Genomic DNA, 22,273 nt, shown 5'->3' with positions numbered 1-22,273 from the left:
GTGAAAATAGTTGCAAGGTGTGAACATAAAATATGGATGTCCTATTATATCAGGATAATGAATATAGCTTGCAATGCATGGATAATTATTTAGAAAGAAGGATAATGAATATAGGTCTTGACATAAACTGAAAGCAACAATCTCAACATAAACAATTATGGATATAGGATAGCAAAAAGTTCATTTGAGTAGCAAACAATTCCAAAGTTCGTGGGCATTATGATCAATAGGAATTTTTTATGGAGAGCTTATGGTCAGAGGATATGGAGTTTAATTAGTGAAAAATGAAATAACTGCAATGGTAAAAGGAGTTGCACTAATAGAGGCACAAAGGAAGAATATTGAGGAGCAGAAGTTGAAGGACTTGAAGCAAAGAATGAATTGTTTAAAGCCTTAATTAGATCATTGAATCCTAGAGACAATTCTAAATAAGGATACAACAAAGGACATATGAGACTCTTTGAAACTAAAATATCTAGAGCCATGATGCAGGTTAAATGTTTGTGTTCATTTTTAAGCTTTCCAAAAAGATTTTGAAATTCTCCACGTAAAAGTACATAAATGTGTAATTAAGTGTTTTGCTTGGATTCTTGCCATGGTCAACAAGACATAAACAAATGGTGAGATAAAGAGAAACATATAGTAGTTGTTGGAAGAATTTTGGGACCTATGACACCCAAATTGGATTATTATGTAGTGCGTTTGAAGAATATATGGATGAGTTATAAACAAATTTATGAATAATGCATGAGTTCACGTGTGGAATAGCAAGCCTTTCGAGGTCAGTTTGAATGGTGGATGTCATCAAGTGCAGAATTGTTATGACTTCCTGTGCATGTCAGGCAATTTCAGTTATAAAAGTATTGGAAAAACTAAGTTGGAATCAATGCAACCTAGTTATTGTTTATTCATTGTGCTAAATGTAGTTATGCAATTAAGCTTTCAAAGAATCTAATATTACATGGTTGAAGTAACTACAAAGATGTGCACTCTCATAAAACTGTGGAGCTTGTGTTGTGCTACATAAGAAAAAATAGTTGGTATACTGGATTCTTTAATTCTTGAAGCTATGGGGATTGCTAGGAGTCTTTGAAATTATTATAATATAAATGGATGGATATGACATTTAGTTTAGAATATAAATTAATAGGATTTAATACATGATTGAACAAACTTCTCCATAAATACTTTTATAAGTAGAAAATGAGAAGGTAAAATAATAAGCTTTTAGATAAGCTAAACAAGAGAACTTCAGTAAATTAGTTTTGGCATGAGCTAATTAACTTATAGGAAAAGTTCATTTCATTAATAAGAAAATAAAATGAATTATGATTATTTTATAAGTTAAAATTAACTTTTATGCATCAGTTAAATTTTTGGAGAAATTATAGGAAAATTTTTTTACAAAGCATCTTATGCATAAGTTAATTTTAATTTATAAAAAAAGTTTATTTTCTTTCTCTTATAAATAATTAATACTTATTAACAATTTTATCCAAATAGTCTTAATATATAGATGATTATGATTTTATTTCCATTAGTTATTAATTATCTTATTTTTGTCCCACTATTAAGGTATATCAATGCATGTGAAATGCTTATTTTACTATCTTTTATTATCATGTACGTAAAAGATTATATATACAAGTCAATAATAATATTGTACTAATCTTCTTTGAATTAAATAGAATTAATATGGACAACTATAAAGATTTTATTCTGAATATTTAACATAGTTAAATACTTTCATCTTAAACTTGAAACATTAATTAAACTTGGACAATCTACCTTAATTAATTCACATGTTTAATATTCAAAAATAAGTGTTATATTTGAAAAAAAAATGTCAAAATAAGTATTGTATTTGATTTTTTAATGTAACATTAATTATCTTTTTCTATTTATACTTCTAATAAATGCCATTTTAATTTTTGAATCTAATATTACCATTATTTTCTTTCATTTATTTATTAATTTTTATCATTATGTGTAAAATAACCTAGAGATACTTATTTTCAAACGAAGGGAGTAGTAAAACTGATATTATTAATGGAAAAAAAGTTTTCTCTCATTAATGGTATTTATCTCCCAATTCTTCTATTTTCTCTAGCAATAACAGTATTGAGGATGTACTTCTTTTTAATTTATCTCTTCTAATTAATTTTCATTATTTTTCTATTTTCTTATTTAGTTTATGATTGAATGAATAACAGTTAGGATTGCATACATGCACGCAATCTACTCAAAATAAAATATTAAGTTAACGTTACAATATAAACGTAACTATGACATAATGAAATTTGTTTTCATTTGAAAATAAATTTTATTCATCGTATCTGGTCGTTCATGTACTACTCTCTAGAAACCAGCCTGTTCTATGCACGTGTAAATATAATTCATACTATATATAGTGTTTTGAAAAATTAAAGATGAAATAATATTTCACACTACTCTAATAGTTCGTTCTGCTGAATATTTGCAGAAATTATTCTAGAATAAAAATAATACGATGTTCCTAAAAAAAGAATAGCGCGATGGATTTATTTATAATTTGAAATAGAAAAATATGATTAATTATCCTTAATAATAGTTTCGGAATTTTGATATTTGACATTTTTTTTTCAAATGTTCAATGCTGGTTGCGAGGTTTCAACATATGATCTTACGCAAATATCTAAATCCCTCACTAATAATCCGATTGAATGGCTTAAGAAAAAAATATTTAAGTGTTTATTATGAAAAAAATGTTTTCATTGATGAAATTTGTAAACATATATACTTGTAAACGTAAGAACCAAAGTTCAAAGGAAATGGTCTACATTTTTTTTATACGAAAAAATGTTGTTTCGTAGTATATATAAATTAGTTGGACGTACGAATGCCCGCATTAGTCATCTAAAAATTTATGCGTTGCACACGTAATTATAAAATTGTAAAATGTTTGATATAAACAATTTTGTTGGCGTTTCATGGCTGCAAATCACTTGTTTAGTAAGAATTCTATCTAATTTAATCATTCCTCCAGAAACAATTTTGGTAAACTGATGCAAGTACGGTTTCTTTTGATATATTATTTCTGGTCAATAGGAATCGAGAGGGGATGAATTTCGTGATATTTAATTAATATAAGACCCAATCTGTAATATGCAATGTTGCCCAAGAACAAAATGACAAGGCACAATCCATAATTTTCTCACAATGTGCGATTGTTTGTGATAGTCATCTAACAACTACGATTGAAAAGTGTTACAACTAATTAGTAATATGTTCATGTGAACCTGTCTTGTTCTACTATTTGAATATTTCATTTTTGTTTTAAGGAAGGAAAGTGTTTATAAACTATTTTAATTAATCTCAATTCCGAAGGATGAAACCATTTGGGTGTATCGGAACGATTTGTAACAATATTTTTTCTACGTTTTTTTTCTTCTGTGGGTTGAAATTCATGTAGGCCTCCCTAGTTTGAATAATATCCACCATATGAGAAATTAATATATATTTCACCGAGTATAAAAGAGTGTATCAAAAAGAAAAGGAGGGTGTATTCATATTTCTCATTATGAATTTAGTTACTGCTGATTGACACAGTATTTTTTATACAAATTAAAAAAATGTTTCAAACTACGCTAAATCACAAGATAAGAATTTATTAGCAGACCAAATGTCATAATCAGTAGTTACAACTTGCCTGGCTAGTTGAAGATAAAGGCACGTTTGACAGCTAATTTTCTGATATTTTTTATTTATGAAAACACTAAAAATCATAGAAGTATATAACTTATATAAATAAGTATGCTATGGTTGGGTCAAATTCTATGAAACCGTATGTAAAATTGGCTAAATAACGAGAGAGAATTTATGCATGATATATTTCTATGCTAAAAGAACTCGTGCAAGTTTTTTCTATGAGAATCTTGTGGACTGGTCATGGATGTGCAAGTGGTCAAGTTAATACAAATATGTTTTGAGAAAAATTAATATGTGATCCATGACGAACGATGAATTATGTCAATTGTTTTCTGCTAGCAGTTTGACATTATAAAATTTCAAACAAAACAATACAATTTTTTTTCCAAACAAATACTATTTAAATACTCACTAGATCATTGGCCTGAAATAGACCACGATTAGGATGAAAATAATCATAGGATCTTGTTTCAACGAAGATTTTAAATGAAAGGGGCATTGCCACATTATTGGACATAAATTATGAATGTTGCATACCCAATAGTTAAAAAAGAACAGAGGGGCTAGATAGTCATTGCCTATTGGACATTTTATTAGATATTCATGTACCGTGTTTAATTTCAATTATCTATGTTCAAGTGTGTGACTTCATATTGTATATTCCTTTCCCTAAGAGCCAGTGTGCCTTGGCATGCACTACGTCAACAATGAGGGTTTATTAAGATCAGAATATAAGAGTATATTATCTCGTTTCTTATTATAAGAAACAAGTTATAATATAAAATATATTATAACTTATTTTTTATTTTATACTATAACTTGTTTTTTTTTATGAAAAGTAATGGATGTAGTAATATCTAACAAGAAGAATAAAAAGTCTAATTTTCAATTAGATGTATCTAGAAGACAAAAACTACAATGAGGGTGATTAATAGAGAACGAAGTATAATTCCATTAATCAGCAAGATGAACGAGAAATAGTTTAATTGGTGTCTTATTATCCAAAAAAATTGATTGCTAATATGGTCCACCATGCTTGCCTTGGCTTGCTTAGCCCCCCCACATAAAAGTAGTTACATGCAAACAACAACAGATAAAATACAATTGCTAAGGTGGAGCCTAACTTCATCACTAGCACAATAGGAATTTGAAGTTTAAACCAACAAAGTGTCATGATAGTAAAGTAAAAATGGATTATTAAGAAAGTATATTATATCTTGTTTGAACTATATGGATTTATATGAACAGAGGTCCCGTGTTTGAATGAATAAAGTAAAAAATCATTATGTCTTCCAGTTAACTTTATGTTCTCTGCTTTAATAGCAGGGTGAATAAACTTTGGGACAAGATCACATTAAAAATGTGGCAAACATGTACTGTTCTACCAAAATTTAAGCAACAAAAACAGATAGAAACCAAAAACGGTAACCTAACTTCTATCATATCAACAGAGACTCAGATAGACAAAGCAAAAGCGTTACTTTTGTCTTTCTCTTGCATTTTCCTTTTGTCAGCATACATATATATGCCCTTCTTTAATTCTAACGGTAGTTTTCTTAAATTTGAATGACATGATTGTCTAAAACCTTATGCTTTGTCTGGTGCTAGTTTTTTGAGTGTAAAGAAAGAGATTAAAGGACAATAGACCATAGAGAGCAATCCCATGAGCACACATAACACATTGTTGGATGGAGTATAAATCGAAACGTTTTAAAACTTTTTAAATGAAAATTATTTCAGTTTAAATTTATTTTTAATTAAAATTAGTTTCATAAAATCAACATTAAGTTTATAGATGTTGATCCAAATATACACATCAAATAAGTTTTATATGAAAAACATTTTACGTATTAATTTTTCTATCGTGTTTTCCATTGACTTCTATATTCTTCATTTGAATATGACATATACAAAATTTATTTTAGGTTATATCTTTTAATTTTTTTTCCTTCTTTTCTTTAACTGAAAGAAAGAAAAAGTGTCGTCTTATAACCAAACATACGATTTCAAACTACCAACAAAAGGCAGTGTCTTTTCTTTTCAATAAATCCATTATAATAATATATTAAAATTGAAGCTAAAAAAAAATATATCATCAACACCTTAGGTTTTATACTAATTTTACTTTCTTCATGTCAACGCTTTACTGATATTCAACTATTAGGGCAATCTTACATTCTCATACTTTTTTTCATTTTGTAACTCACTATTTTTAACATCAATGTCCTTTCATATGTTCCCAAATTTAATATTTATATTTATTTATTGAAATCGAACTCAGGTACTAAGTTTCCAAATTTAAAATAATTCATTGTATTTTAAACAAGCTCATCATCACTTAAAAAAAAAAAAAATTAAACAAGCTCATCATCACTTAAAAAAAAATAAAATCAAACAAGCTCATCATCACATCATATTCTTACCGTTTCAATAACTCTGTTCCTTTCCTCCTCCTAAATTTGTAGGAATCATTCTGAAATATTAATACAAACAACTTATCGGTAGGTTGGATAAAACATTATAGTTAGTTTTTTTAGTTGAAAAACTTATTTAATTATTTGGTAAATAAATTATTTTTAATAACTTTTAGTATTTTTTAAAATGCTACTTCAAGTAGTATTTTTCTAAAATGCTAGTTTCTAATTTTAATTTTTTTATATTTTCTTTCATTTATATCAATATATTTATCTAATTTTTTAGTTATTTTTAAAATAAATCATAGTTTTATATTTTTTTGTTATTTTATACTTTTTAACTACTTGAATAACCTAAACTTTTAACCTTCAACTATTAATTAATTTTTCAATTTTTAGCTAACTTTTCATTTAGTTTTACAACCTCGTGGATAAGAAATTTCTTAGCAACATTTTAATATATATTGTTAACGAAAGGATAAATATTTTGTACTTTTGTCCCTTACACCTAAAAAAGCACGTAATTTTACTTTTGTAGCTCAAAACCAGTAAATCAGTAACTATAAGAAGTTTTTAGTTGATATTTCATATTTGTCAATAAAAAGTAACACCAGAACAAAAAAAATGACAAATAGGAGAGAAAATATCATTTCTTTTAGTGATGTATTATTTTTTAATTAAAGAAAAAAGAAATTAAACATAGAGTAAGGTAATTAAGTTTAAAATAACTTTTTAAAAAACTTGCACTACATAATTTACATAAACCTCCATGATTTGCAGCCAAGCGACTTAATTGCATTCTTGAAAACATTATTATCATCTCATTACGAAAACAATTAAAGCTAGTCATCGCCGAAGCAACGCCGCAGATCCACACCCTACCCCATAATGAAAACAACCCAAAAAGTTTAGACTTTTTTCTAATCAATTTCTCTTCTTCTTAACCCTCAATCCCCAAATAAAAGTCGAGCCCTTTAAAAAACAATTGATTGTGACACAACCAAATGAAGCCTCAAACCAACTCTCTCTTTTGCATATATGCAAAACCAAATTTCTTTTCAAATGGTCATTCAGGAAAGACCAAGCACTCTCACTTGTATCAATTCACGAGATTATTTCAGTATAATCGAACCGAAATATGAAAATGTAATTATGTTAAATAATTTGAATTTTTTTATCATTCATAATAATTATATCCAAAATAAAATTACTTCCAATAAAATAAAAATACATGTAATTTCGAAAAAAAAAGAAATATCAGTCAATGTTTCACTCAAAGTCAATCTTTCCCACCCTTTTATTTCCTCTCTCTCTCACAAACCCATGTCACAATCTCAAATCTTTCCCTTCAGTATAAATTGCACCGTCCCATTCCAACCTACATCCATTTTTCCACCCTCGTGATTCGGTTTCACACACAAGAAAGAAAGAGAGAGAAACTCAGAACACAAGACAAGCATGGAGGTGGAAGTGATGGTTCCACCGGTGGACTTCAACTTCGACAGCAACTGCTCCTCCCCCTTCATCACCGCCCCTTCAAGCCCCCAATTCTTTGCTGCCTCCAACAAACCAAACTTCTTCTTCTTCAGCGCCCCCACCAGCCCCACACGTGCCACCTCCTCCTCCTTCCATGAAGAAGAACAAGATTTCCAGTTCAATTTCAGCGGCCACCTCGACCGCCCTTCTCTCTCCGCCGCTGAGCTCTTTGACGGCGGAAAAATCCGTCCTTTGAAGCCGCCGCCGCTGCTTCAGTCTCCGGTAACATCCCCAAGGTCGAAACTTTCTCCCCGCAACAAGAAGAAAGACTTGGACCCTTTTGCATTGGCAATGAAAGAAACTCTCAGAAGTGAAGAAAAAACACGAGGGAGGGAAAGGGTTTCGGTTTCGTTCTCTGGTCGTAAAGGAAGCAGGTCGTTGTCCCCTCTGAGAATCTCCGTCGTGTGCGACTCCGAAGACAAAAACGTTTCTTCCTCGACAAGCAACATCAACAACTCAAAAGCCTCGTTTTTGTCTTCGATTCCCTTCACGAGAAAATGGAGGTTCAAGGATTTTCTCCTCTTCCGAAGCGCCTCTGAAGGAAGAGCAACCGACAAGGACCCTCTGAGGAGAAAATACGCAGTTCTGTCGAAGAACAACGAGGATGTTCGGGACTGCAGCTTCCGGTCCACCGAGAGTTCTTCCGGTTCGATCTCGAAGCGGCGCGGGCCGGTCTCGGCCCACGAGCTGCATTACACGCTGAACCGGGCCGCGTCGGAGGAAATGAAGAAGAAGACTTTCTTGCCTTACAAGCAGGGCTTGTTGGGATGCTTGGGCTTTAACCCTGGTATGCATCATCATTTTTCTAAGAGGGTTGGGTCTTTGACGCGTTCTTAATCGAATCCAAATTTCTCTGGTTTGGATCTTGCTTTATTCTTCCTCTTTCCCCTTTTTTTCTTAGTTTGGTGTTCCTGGTTAATTAGTTTTCATACTGACACATGTTCACCTCGTTTTAATATTGTTGTCTCGATCTGTGTTCGCAAAAGAGACTCTAATTTGTGTCTAAATATTTGTACCATTCACACGAAACATGTATAATACTTACTCACTCATGTCTATACGTATTTCGCTTTGGTATTCTTCATATTTAGGACGTTATGTTTGGTAAGTTTCAGTTAATTGTTGTCAATTATACTAACAAATAATATGGTATAGCTTGGCACGATTGCAGAGTAACATGTTAGGCATCATTAACTAAAAATTGCATGAATTTTATACATTTTGATTTTTTTTAACGGTAGGAATCAAAATTAGGTAAGAAAGAATTTACAATAATTCACACAACTACTTAACTAACTACTTTAGATTTCCGTTTTTTTATATACTTTTATTTTGTTTATTATGAGAAATTTTTTGAAATTTGATCTAAAGAGAAAATTAAAAGAAAGGAAATTTTATTTTATTTTTGTCAAAAGTTAATTTCAATAAAGGAAAATTCACCCTTACATATTTTCTCTCTGTCCTCTATGTTTTTCTATTTAATTCAAAAATTTAGATATGTTGGATCCATGTTTTACTGTATTGAGGTGCAATAGCAATATACTTTCTCATGCACTCTTTCTGTTTATTTTTTCTTGTGATGGATTGAAATTTATGAAAATTTATAAAAATAGGAGCAAATAAATCTCATTAAATATAACATAAAACGTAGAATATGTGATTTTTAATTAATTTTTACCCACGCTAAGTGTGTTTAAAATAATACATTAAAATAATGTATTAGAGAAAAAGAAAAAGTTATTCTGTGATATAGCACTATAATGGATTGAAGTTTCAACTCATTTTTATACGACACTTTGAATATTATTATTGCTTTGTGGTAAATTAAAAAATTCGCATACATATATACAGCATGTAGACATTAGTTGAGATTATAGACATGTGATAGTCGAAAACTATCAAATGATTTTTCGTATTAATTAGGAGAGTCTTTTACTAGCATATCTCGTACTGTGTTTTTGGAAGGAAAGAAAATGCAATGTTAAGGGAGCATTGTGCAATTTCCTATGGGTTATGATCTGAATCCTAAGCGAGCTTTGTTTTCAACATCCAATAATCTGTTCTATTAACCTGAATAATTCTTCTATAATTGAAGAGTTTGCAAAAAAAAAGCCTTTCAATATTAGATACTGTTTGATGCATTCATGGTGAAAGGTACAAACGGAGAATGATAACAGAACATGCTTAAGCTAAAAGAACCAAGAAAAAACCTCAACGTGGAAAGAATATAAGCACGGTGAAAGGTATAAACGGAGAATGATAACAGAACAATGAACATGCTTAGCTAAAAGAATCAAGATAAAACCTCGACGTGGAAAGTATATAAGCATGACATAAGAAAAAAGGAAGCTTTTTTGGTCTTATAAAATGATCATTAGGCTTTGGAAAAATGATGGCAACGGTGTTGTACAGTGTAAAAGTGTGTGGTTGAAATGGGCACCCACAGTCAAATTAAAGTAAAAAAATTAAAGGGAGATATACCAAACTTGTGATTATTTGTCGATCACTACAGATCTTGTAATGATGAACACCCAACAAAGCATACCTGTAATTAGAATCAGAAAGCCTAATTATGTGGCGGGCCTCGGAATAAACACACTCCTACCCCTTCCTCCCCACACAAGCTATATGAAAACAAAATAAAAAAATTGTTACATGGACACTTATTGTGTTATTTAATACTTAGAAACAGAAAAAAAATATAGATCTAATATAATTTATTATTTGATAGAAAGATAAATATAAAAAAATAAGAAATATTAAAAGAATGTTTAAAATGATGAGATATTTAAATATCATTACTCAAATAAAATGGAGGAGTGTGTGGTACAATTAGGAGAGGAGAAGAAAAACTCAAAGTAATTTGAAAATAAAGAGAAAATGGGAAATTTTAATTTAATTCTCACATGATTTATATCCTATGTATTACAGATAGATAAAATTATGAGATGCATAAGTTCGGTGGTGAATATCACTTTGTCACTTGGCAGATGTCTCAACTTCTATTGAGAAAGGATAAAATTGAGTGGATTAAAATTGCCAGACTTAATTTGTGAATAGTTTTTATCTTTTGAACCGAGTTATTCATTCTTGTTTCTGTGGAAACTTGATTTGAAGCAAAATATTAGTGTAAGAATGTACTTCTAAGGGTAATCAAATATGGCTGTATTGTTTGATTTTTTTTGTTGGGGTGTTCGGAAGTTTAGAGAATAAATTTACTTTCACATCAAAACATGTACAGTGTCTCAACCCTAATTTTGTCGAAAAAAATAAAAATAAAATAAAATCTCTTTTGTTTTTAAAAGTAAAATTTTGATTTCTCTTCTTAAATAAAAAAAAAATATAACAAAATATAATTCATGTTTTTAAGGAAAGATAAATAATTAAAAATCATTTTATTTTTAGTACATTCATTAAAGATTGTCATCTTCATAACGAACGTGCTAACACTTTTCCAATAATTAAACAACTTTTAAATCTTTTTTTCTCAAATTGAAGATCATTCCTTATTCTTTATTAGTTTTCTCTATATTTTTTTTAAATAAATATTAATGACCACTCTTTAAATTTTCTATTTTTTTGAAAATTAATTTATTTATCCTAATTTTTTATTTTTTTGTCCCGTCGTGACCCACATTGCGATAGGAGTCATGACACTATCACGAAACTGAATTTATTCTCTAAATTGAGTTTGAAACACTATATGCCGGAATCCAAACATGTTATAATTCATCGCAAGCAAAAGAACTGATGATGTTGAATTCAGAATTTCATTATCTTCCTGGAGAATTATTTTGACTCCTCTTATCTTTAGTTTTCTTTCTTCATTTTATTTTTGTCCCCAGTCTTGAGTTGTGTTTAGCATTAAATAATGTTGACATACAAGGTGAAAAGATCAAATTGTGTACAATCCAGACAAGCAAGTCAGAAATAAACGCAAAAAAGTTTCTTCTGACCTTTAACCAGTCATGAAATTGTGATACTATCGCAGGTCTTGTACTATAGGACCACAGTCCCCAGCTTCAAAAGCAGAGCACAGCGTGACCCTTAACATACGAATAAAGCTAGCAAAAGCAGAGCACACCGTGCAAAACTTTGGAAATGACCTACCATGTACTTGCTCCTAAATCTTAATACACATAGTTGATTAGTTGTGCTATATACTTTAGAGATATAATAAAACTATTTAATTATAAACTTCAGTTTTCGGATTAGTTTACTAGACCTCTTTTTAACTCACTTTTTCTCAAATCAAATTAAATTTCAAGTTTTACAAGTTTGAAAAGCTTTAATACGAGGGAGTGGGATGGGATAACGTATTAGATAGGTTTGTTTTTTAGTTTTTTATTCCCATAATATTTGTTGTCATCTATTTCGATTTTCGCTGTAAACATGTCATTAGCAATCATATGTTTTACATTCTTGTAAATATATGTTTTATTTTTAGTTTACTCTATTTCATCCATTGAATATAAGAGTTATGTTTTTAGTTTTGGTTATCATGGCTGAGAAAAGAAAAAAGTGACAGCAAAAATTACACGGACAATTTTTTATTTATTTACAAAGACTAAAATATATTTGTCGGACTTAGAAATATATTTAAACCTATTTAGAAAAATATCAAACTATTCATGTCCTTGCGAATTGATTTTGTGGTAAAAACTGGATAAGAAAGAAGAAAGAAAAAGATGAATCGGAATGTTTACTGCCAAGAACAAATTAAAGAAGAGGGTCGCTGTCTATCATTTGACTAATTCAAATACTCAATCATGACTACGATAATACCGACATTTCAGTTGAAAAATCAATATTTAGAATGTTGCAATCAGTGATTCTTCGAGCATATGATAATTTTCAGCTAAAGGTAGAAAAAGAAAGGACAAGGTCCGTTTTTATTTATCCATGCATGCAAGTTCATGTTCATGTTCATGTGGTTACGCAGTCCTTTAAAAGAAAAAGAAAAAGGCAAATGTTTTTTAGGAAAAGAATGAAAAACGACCAGCCAAGCCATGCATGCAAAGCTATCTTTATGTAAAGGCAACCTCTGTCCATTGAAGAGGAAACCCAAATGATTTATGAAGCTCTACAATTTGTTACTAGCTACTACCCTTTTTCTTGCCTACTTTGGATTGTACAATACAACACATAATATATTATTTATGAGCAAATGTGACCATAGTGTAATAATATAAGGCCACGTTAACACTATTATCTATGCTCATTTTCTTTGCGGGGTCGTCCTAGTCATAGGACAATCATTATACCATAGTGAAATGTATTGCTTAATTAATTTATAGATCAAGTTGAAAAATATAGAGTTGAAAAACGGTTGGTTATTAAGGGGCTTAAATGGGATCATTACCGGTGTTTGGTTTGATTAATTTTTATTAAAAATAGAAAATGGTGATGAAAATGTATTTGGTTGGATTTCTGTTTTTATTTTCAGTGAAAATATTTTTTTAAACGAACCAAAAACTGGAAACAATACAATCTTATTTTCAATATTTTCAGTTTAAACCAGGAACCTTATTTTGGGTAAAATAAAAACGTAGTGACAAAAAATATAATTTTAAACAAATCTAAAAATACATTTCCTTTTAAAAATATATTTTTAGTGTTTTTATTTATTAAAAGCAGAAATCAAAAAGTCAAACCAAACATATTTTTAAAATTCTAATGTTTTAAAAATGAAAACAGTTTTCAGATAATAAAAATAAAAAATAAAAACAGAAAATAAAAATACAAACTAAACCCACCCTAAATAATTCATGTGACACAAAAATCATTCCAACTTTATCATTCAGCTGACAAGATGATGACCAAGAGACTATGTGCATGTTTCGATTAAAATTGTAAGAGTTCAAAAGCATTTTTATTTCAGAAGTAACAAAAAAATTCTTCTCAATTCATGTCTTGGAATGCATAATTTTATATTGGAATTTGCAAAAATTCTTTTGTAACTTCAAACCAAGCATGCATACACTATATGCATACACTATATGTGACTCTTTTACCCTAAATTAATTCATTGTTTCGTATGTTTAATTTGAACTATTTTATAATTTAAGAAGCCACTTGCTTGACTTGAAAAAAACGGGTGGGGTAACATTTATTGGTAAACTATAAGTTACTCTCTTGTAATTAATGTTGCATTTTCTCAATTTATTTTCTAATTTGTATAACTAAATTTTCCTAAAGGTTAGGCTAAAGAAAAATATTATATAACTATACATGGATAAAATCATGACTAATATGCTTAAAACTGTAGTTAAATTAAGCAAACTTAACCCACCAAATTTAACAGTTTTCACTGTAAACCAAAAACTATAAAAAGTGTTTAGGAAGTACCTTCCTTTGATTCTTATTACGAGAATTTTTCCAGTAATTAAGAATTAAGATGCGTCAGGTGTTGAAATTCAAACTGTATATTGTCAGAGAGCTTGTGTCCACTATGGTGGCATTAGAAATTAACAAATCAGTAAATCATCAGAAAGTTAACAAAGACCTCTAAAGGTGATTACTGTTATCCACTAAATATGTATCCGGAAAAGAAAAGAAATACAAAAGAAACAATTGACATAAAAACAAACACCAACTAACCTTTTTTTTGCAGATGAATATCTTTTACAGGTTATTATTCGTAATCGGACTACAGTCAGTAATCAACTCTTTTATATATATATATATATATATATATATATATATATATATATATATATACTTAATTTTATGTGTTTTATATTTGTCTTCACTTTTTATTTCTCATACATCACATATTATATTTATTATTTTTTCTCTTATTTCTTTTTACTTTTAAAAGTGTAAACATGCATGCAAATATGCAATTGAAATATTAAACAACTTCTTTTGCCAGCAAAAATTATGGGTCTCTTGGATTATATCTCGTGTATTTTTCTCCCCATTAAATAGTTTTCTATTGAGTTGGAGATGCTAAAAATAAAACGGGATTTCGATTCGATGAGGATGGCATGATGCTAAAAAAAATATAAAACAAAACTAATTAAAAAGTTTGTATATATGGAACTATTTAGGGTACAGAACTACTGAAACTCATCCAGTCATTCCAGTGAGTAGTTAGTGACTCTCCCAAATATACAATGTTGTCGACAAGATATGGCAACCTGACAAGTAAATGGAAAAGTTATAATACAGTGTCTCCATCCAAGAACAAATATAGCGGATTATCTGTTTATTCTAATTAATATATATATATATATATATATATATATATATATATATATATATATATCATATAATGAATGTATCGTATGAGTTAGAGAATTAAATTTAATCATATAATTAAATATGGATTATCAAAATTTAATCTCAAAAAATTATGTAACTTTTTAAATAGTCATAGTCATATTACCTTAAATCTTAATCTTTTATGATTAAAAAAAATTAATTTTTCATGTTTAATTATACGATCTAAACTTAATTCTTTCAGTCTCATGTAGGATAATTCATCTAAAATATGTTATTTCATGGTAGGAAAAAAAAAGTAGGTAAGGAGTCTTCACTCACTTTTTTTTTGTTAGGACAAATTTTACTACTATCTATTCTAGTGAGAATAAAAAAAATGGATCTAATTTCACTTAATTTGAAAGAGTATTAATGTAATTTACCCATTTAAAAAATTAAATATCAACACATTGTTTCATATTACAATTTTTATACTTTTTTTTTCTTTCTTTAAAACATGTAATTAAATAGTAGGTATATAAAAGTAAGGATTTTGTGTATTATAACAGTATATTTAATTTAAATAAAATAAATACACAATTTTTTTAAAAATAAGAATACATTGTTAAAATTCTACTCTCTCTTAACTCATATACAAGTAAAAAAGTGATTTTATATGTTGAACTTGAATATAAACAAATCTAATTAATTTTGTTATATTTAATGATATCATTTTTAAAACACTCTTTATTTAATTTTAATTTTATTTTTAATGATTCTTTTTTTATTCATAATAACAAGTTTCATTGAATGATATTTTAAAAATAATTTTACTTTTTACTTGAAATTAAAAAAAAAAAATATATCAACTAACTTTTATAATTAATTAATGTAAAATTAATTATTTTTACTTATATATGAGTTAAAGAGAATACTAACAGTGTTTTAAAGTTAAATCGATAGTGAATGTTTTTTACAATTTTATCAACTAATCTTAATACAACGGTTGTCATGTAAATTGAAAGGAATCAAGCATTAAATTAAGTTCTATTTTATTTTAAAAGTATACTGAGCATAGTAAAAAAAAGTTGATATATTTTATTTATCATAACACATGAGATTTTTTTTTATATATAAGAAATAAATATATCATCAATTTATAATAACTTATGCACTCTATATAATTAAATAAGCTATAGACCCCTTGTTAACAGATAGGAATTCTACACAAACATATATATAACATAGTATTTTTAAATATTGTTGAGATTTAATTAAAATAAATAAATTTAAGCTAATATGTATATCATAAGTGTACCATAGTTTTCTATTTTTTTAAAACAACTATCACTTTCAATGTTTTAATTATTTAGTACTTTAGATCATTAAAAATATATTTTTAATTTTTAATTTTCACTTTAAGTGAAATGGAAATAATAATAATGAAATAAAAGAAACCTTAATCAAACCTAACTATATTCTCTCAAAATTAAAGATATTTAATATTTATTAAGTTTTCATAACACATTAAATTAATATTTTCAGTTTTAGTTATTCATTTAAATAAATTATTTACTTTCTTTAATATTTTTTTATCAATGTTTAATTGTTTACGATCAACATTATAATTGTCAAACTATCAATAAATTATCTTTTATCATTGAAATTAATTTTTAAAATTATTAAAACTTCAAAAATTAATTTCTTGTGTTTTTATATTTTCCTAATTTTATAATTTATGCTTTATATTTCATCTGTAGTAAATATGTACCAAATAAATGCTAGTTGATTCGCATACATAGTGATACATACAGATACAGTAGAACTTGAGAAACTTCAAATATGGCCCTCTAGAATAGCTGGAGGCAGGAGACACGCGTCACCATCAGCCGAAATTATTCACTCGTAAACATTATTTTAAATAATTAAGGAAAATAAAAAGTCAGAGTATGTGCTCGTTTTATTTGTTTTTACTAAGACAAAATATCAATCAATACAAAACTACTATAAAACAAACCTGAAATATAAAATATGTTATGTTGATGTAACAAAAAAAAATGTTATGTTAAACGAGTCATTGACCATTTGACATCATGATTGAGTTTGCTAATAATTAAGCAACTTATCCTACATTTCATTGTCTCATAATTAACTAACTTATTCCTAATCTTTTCACGGTGTATCAATAACTCGACAATCATTTGAGATTTTAGTTCAATGATGTCAGTGATTAATATGTACACATAATATGCATGATTAATTTGTTAATTTTATTTTAATAACTTTTAAATTTTTGTAGAATAATCTCTACCGTTATAGTTATGTGACATACATCTAACTATATTACACCAATGACCATTTTGAAGTAACAAGTGAAATAAATAATATGTTTAGAAGCATGTTATTGGTATTGATATACATACCTTTGTCTACACATAATTTGATAATCCTACAAAATAATAAAAGAGGTCATTAAGTACTTGCAAGGAAAAATAATGAATGTGTGGACGTCAAAATCCTTATTGGGCTCATGATAGATTTTGTTGTGTTCTCTTATATAGTCCTGTTTTCATTTTATTTTTCTAAAATACCCTAAAAAAATGTACACTCCTCCCTCACCCTCACCCTCATCACTTTCTGTCTCCCGTTCTTCAGGAAAAGGTATGCCTTACCCATGTCACCCAAACATGATAACGAGACACATATCATAAAAGCCAACAATGCTCTTAACAAGTATTGCACCCCTTCTGTGCCCATGTCACCTAAACATGAAACGTGTTGGCCCAATCCCCAAAAAACTCATACTATATGCATAAGTATGCCACATATCTCATCAAAAAATTATAATTCCCTAATATGCTTACTTCTTTGATTGAGATGACTTTTAGGGTTTGGTGAAATCAATTTAGAAGAAGATTGATTATTGAAGATTTTCTACAACATGGCTCTTGTAGATGTTGAGATGCATGGTAGTGTTCTAGGCACACAAGGCAAAAAAACGTTGGAGGTCTAATGTAATTGGTAAATTTGCATATATGGAGAGTGTTTTTTTTTTCTTTTCCAAAAAAGTGTGGGTGCATTTACAAAATAATTTAGAATAATAAAAATAAAAGAGGAGTGCATTAATAGAGGAAGTGATAGAAACTGCCTTTGCATACTTGCTGCAAACTACACTGAACTTAAATCTCTTAAAATGCAAGCCCATCCAAAAGTAGAGTTTGGAAAGTATGCAAGAAGGGAGTTGGTATGGTCCACTCCCATTGCTATTGGCCCATACTAAGGGGTGACACATTTTTTTATTCCGAAAATGTTATTCGCACAGAATCAAGTTTCCGTGTATAATTAGGTACCAAATCCACAATGGAAACGTTTCTCTTGTAATGTAGGGGAGCCAACAAAACACTCAAAAGAAAATATTTCCATGTACAAATCTGAAACAAAAAATTAATTGTAAACATTGAATTAAAATGTTTTAAGAGTAATCAAAATCATTGAATTTTGATTGTAAACATTGAATTAATTTTGATACAATAATGAGTGCTGTTAACAAAATCAATGAATTTTGATTAACACAATAAAATCATGATTCCATTACACAGTAGAAGTGAAAGTAAAATTACAAAATGAAATCATAATTTTATTGTGTTATTTGGGGTGAAATCAAATAACACAAAGAAATCATGATTCAGTTGTGTTATCTGGGGGTGATGAAAAATTGCACAACAAAATCATGTTTTCGTTGTGTAGTTATGAGGTGAAAAAAAATATACAACGGAACATAATTTTGTTGTGTACTTGTATAACAAAAATATACTTCTATTGTGTATTTTTTTCACCTCCAATTGCAAAATGGAAATACAATTCTGCTACACAATTTTTTAGGGGACAGTTTTGGAATATGGGTAAAATGCACCCACATGAGTAATGCTATTAGCAAAAGTAGTATTGCCAATAGCAATATTCCAAATTCTTTCTGATCAGCTAGAGAACCAGTATTTGTTATATGGATGGGTCTATTACCGTCCAACCTTTGGATTTTGCTCTTCATAAGAGGATTGTGGAAGGGCCACTCAAGCCCAGTCTATGGTCTCGCTCTAGTTTAGCTCTAGGGAGTTTCTACGTGCACCCAGCATTATTGCTGGGGCACCCAGCAAACAGTGAAGTGGCGAAATTGCCCTTCAGCAATTCTTCTTCCGGAAGAAGATTTTTTTCGGAAACTTTCCGGAAAACTTCTTTCCGGAAATTATCCGGAAGAACCTTCTTCCGGAAGAAGAATTTGTGATTTCCGGAAGTGCTCAGGAACTACTTCCGGGAGAACGTCATCCGGAATGTTTCCAGAAGAAGCTTCTTCCGAAAGATTTTCATTTTCTTCCGGAAGAAGGTTCTTCCGGAAGTTAGTTTTTTTTTTTAAATATTTTATTTTGTAATAATTTACTTTTAATGGATAAACTAAATTATAAAATAATTAATATTATTATACATAAATAATTAAATAATTAGTGAACGTAATTATGACTGATATTTATAATTTGTTTTTTACGCGCATGTAAAATATTAATTTGTGTGACAATTTAGTATAATTTAAACCATAAAAATTTATTAATCCGTAAATTTTATTAAAAATATAAATTATTTATTATGATAACATTTAATTTCTATTACAAAAGTTAATATATAATAAAAAATGATTATTATTTTATAACAAAATGAAGAAAAAAGAATTTTCATTTTATAATAATAAGTAAAAATAAAATAATATTTAATGCATATGTAATGACGATTTTGCCCTTGTGTAATTTTCTTTAAATTAACGCGTTCACGCTTCTTTTTACTGCACTTTCTTCTCTGCTTTGTTTCTTTTGTTTTGGTTGCTTGTTGTTGTTTCGGTGGTGGTCCCTTTTGCAGTTTCCATTGGTGGTCCCGTGAAGTATTTGAAGATTTGGTGGTCCCGTGTTCCGTATTTGAAGTTTTGTTAGTGGTTGTTCTTCCTATTTCGTCGGAGGTACGCATTTATGAGTGTTTTTTTCGTTTTCCGATTAGTTTTTAGAGAAGAAAAACAGTAAAAACTGTATCCGGAAGAAATTTTAGGCACAGCAGGAGGAAGGTCCGGAATGAGCACTTCCGGAAGTTACTAAGGCCTATTCCGGAAGAATGTGAAGGCGAAGTGCAAATCTTTAATCGGGGAAAAAAATGCGTGGGACTATGTAATGGATAGTTGGGGTACTTTGGTTGATTGTCCGTCCGAACACGAGTTCCATGAGTCACATCAGAAGTTTCAAGTTGCTTGTTCGCCTTGGCCGATGTTCATTGACTATGTTAACGACACATGGATTATCCCCCACAAAGAAAAATTTATTACAGCATGGACGAATAAGGTCATGCACCTAGGCAACACAACAACAAACAGGTATTAAGAACTGATTTTATTTGTTAGTAACGATTAGTATTAAATGGTATTTAATTGTTGTATATTTTCATGTTTGTTGTGTATTTTAAATGTAGGGTTGAATAAGCTCATTGGGCTCTCAAAAGAGTATTACAAAATAGCGTTGGAGGCCTATGTAGTGTTTGGGATGCCATGAACAACATGATCACGCTGCAACACGTTGAAATTAAAGCATCCTTTGAAACCAGTACGCATGTGGTTGGCCATGTATATAAAAAAAACCTTATACAAGAGGCTTCTTGGGATGGTTTCAAGGGATGCTTTAAATCAGATTGCTTCTGAGGTTGACCGTCTACGTTATCTCGGCAACAATCTCTCTTCTTGTGGTTGTGTGATGAGAAGCACGCACGGTCTTTCTTGTGCATGTGAGCTTTCTAGGTATACTGCTGGCAGCATCCCATTGGAGTCAGTCCATCTTTTTTGGAGGAGACTTTGTTTTTCAGACCAAGGGTTATGTGAGACGGAAATCACCATCAAGGAAGAGATAGAGATCATATCTAAAAGATTTGATGAACTTGATGTGGCTGGCAAAGTAACTCTGAAGAGTAAACTTCGAGAAATTGCATACCCTGATCATAACTCTATGTGCCCTCCTCCGTCAAAGGTCAACACTAAAGGTGCACCGAAGAAACCAATGAAAAGAAGTCAAAGATCCACAAAGCATGATCCGTCTTACTGGGAGTATGTTGATGCTTTTCATTCTGTTCAAAGCAGCAACTCTCCAGTGAAACGAAGTGCATCATGTTCTCAACCGCCTCAGCCAACAAGGATCATCCCGATGTTGGATCAATTTGCGTCATTCTTTCAAGGTTTCATTCGTGACGTTGTGGATGTGAAAGCGGACGGTAACTGTGGATATCGGTCCATTGCCGCTTTATTAGGTATGGGGGAAGATTTGTGGCCGTTAGTGCGTAATGAATTGATTAAAGAACTTGGCAGGTGGTCGCATGAGTACATGAACCTCTTCGGTGGCACAGAGAGATTTGAACAATTAAAGTTGTCCCTACTTGTTGATGGCTTTTCAAAGGTATGTTTTTAGGTTAATTTTTTTTAATAACAATGTTTAAATTACTTACATGTGTATGTTTGGTTCATTCAGGTTAGTGTGGACAAGTGGATGGATATAACGGACATGGGATATGTGATTGTATTCATTATGCGATATAATTTGTTGTAACCCGTTACTAACCAATTAATATTATCAAGTACTCGTTTGGTTAAGCAAGGAAATTGTTGGTCCAACAAAAATCATTTACGCGTGCAGCATTCATCATTGTCATAATTGACAACACATAATGACATGCATGCGTATTACAGTTTGAGTGCGACAACATATTGGCTGACTTCAGTACACATTCTGAAACTATCACTCGCTCGACAACACATTGGCTGACTTGACTACACATTGGTGACAACACATTGGCTGACTTGAAAAATGGCCGCCCTCCATTGTCTCAGGGCACTGGCACACCCACGCAAAAAAATCCCAAACATGGGTACTTGAACATGGAAAAAGGGTCCATTTCCTATTTTTTTTGGATTTTCAGGCTTTTTTTTGACGTGTTAGTTGACGGTACCGGGGAACGGGACTATTTTTTTTGGGTTCTTTGACGTCCAAACATGAGAAATGGCTGCCCTCCATTGTCTCACGGCACTGGCACACCCACGCGAAAAAATCCCAAACATCGGTACTTGAACATGGAAAAAGGGTCCATTTCCTATTTTTTTTTTTATTTTCAGGCTTTGTTTTGACGTGTTAGTTGACGGAACCGGAGAACGGGACTATTTTTTTGGGTTCTTTGACGTCCAAACATGAGAAATGACCGCTCTCCATTGTCTCAGGGCACTGGCACACCCACGCAAAAAAATCCCAAACATGGGTACTTGAACATGGAAAAAGGGTCCATTTCCTATTTTTTTGGATTTTCAGGCTTTGTTTTGACGTGTTAGTTGATGGAACCGGGGAACGGGACTATTTTTTTGGGTT

At 30.0% G+C, this 22,273-nt stretch overlaps 1 protein-coding gene across 1 annotated transcript; it reads left to right on the top strand.

The window, feature by feature from the left end:
• Nucleotides 1-7,438: 7,438 nt before the first annotated feature.
• Nucleotides 7,439-8,697, top strand: LOC114419667. The gene has a single exon (XM_028385409.1). It carries the CDS (start codon nucleotides 7,560-7,562, stop codon nucleotides 8,472-8,474), a length of 915 nt encoding a protein of 304 aa, XP_028241210.1. The 5' UTR covers nucleotides 7,439-7,559; the 3' UTR covers nucleotides 8,475-8,697.
• The last annotated feature ends 13,576 nt before the right edge of the window (nucleotides 8,698-22,273 follow it).

This window comes from Glycine soja, chromosome 7, assembly GCF_004193775.1.
Source record: "Glycine soja cultivar W05 chromosome 7, ASM419377v2, whole genome shotgun sequence".
In the NCBI taxonomy this organism is placed as follows: Eukaryota; Viridiplantae; Streptophyta; class Magnoliopsida; order Fabales; family Fabaceae; genus Glycine; species Glycine soja.
Note: the sequence above shows the minus strand (reverse complement) of the source record. Positions and strands in the feature narration are given on the sequence as shown.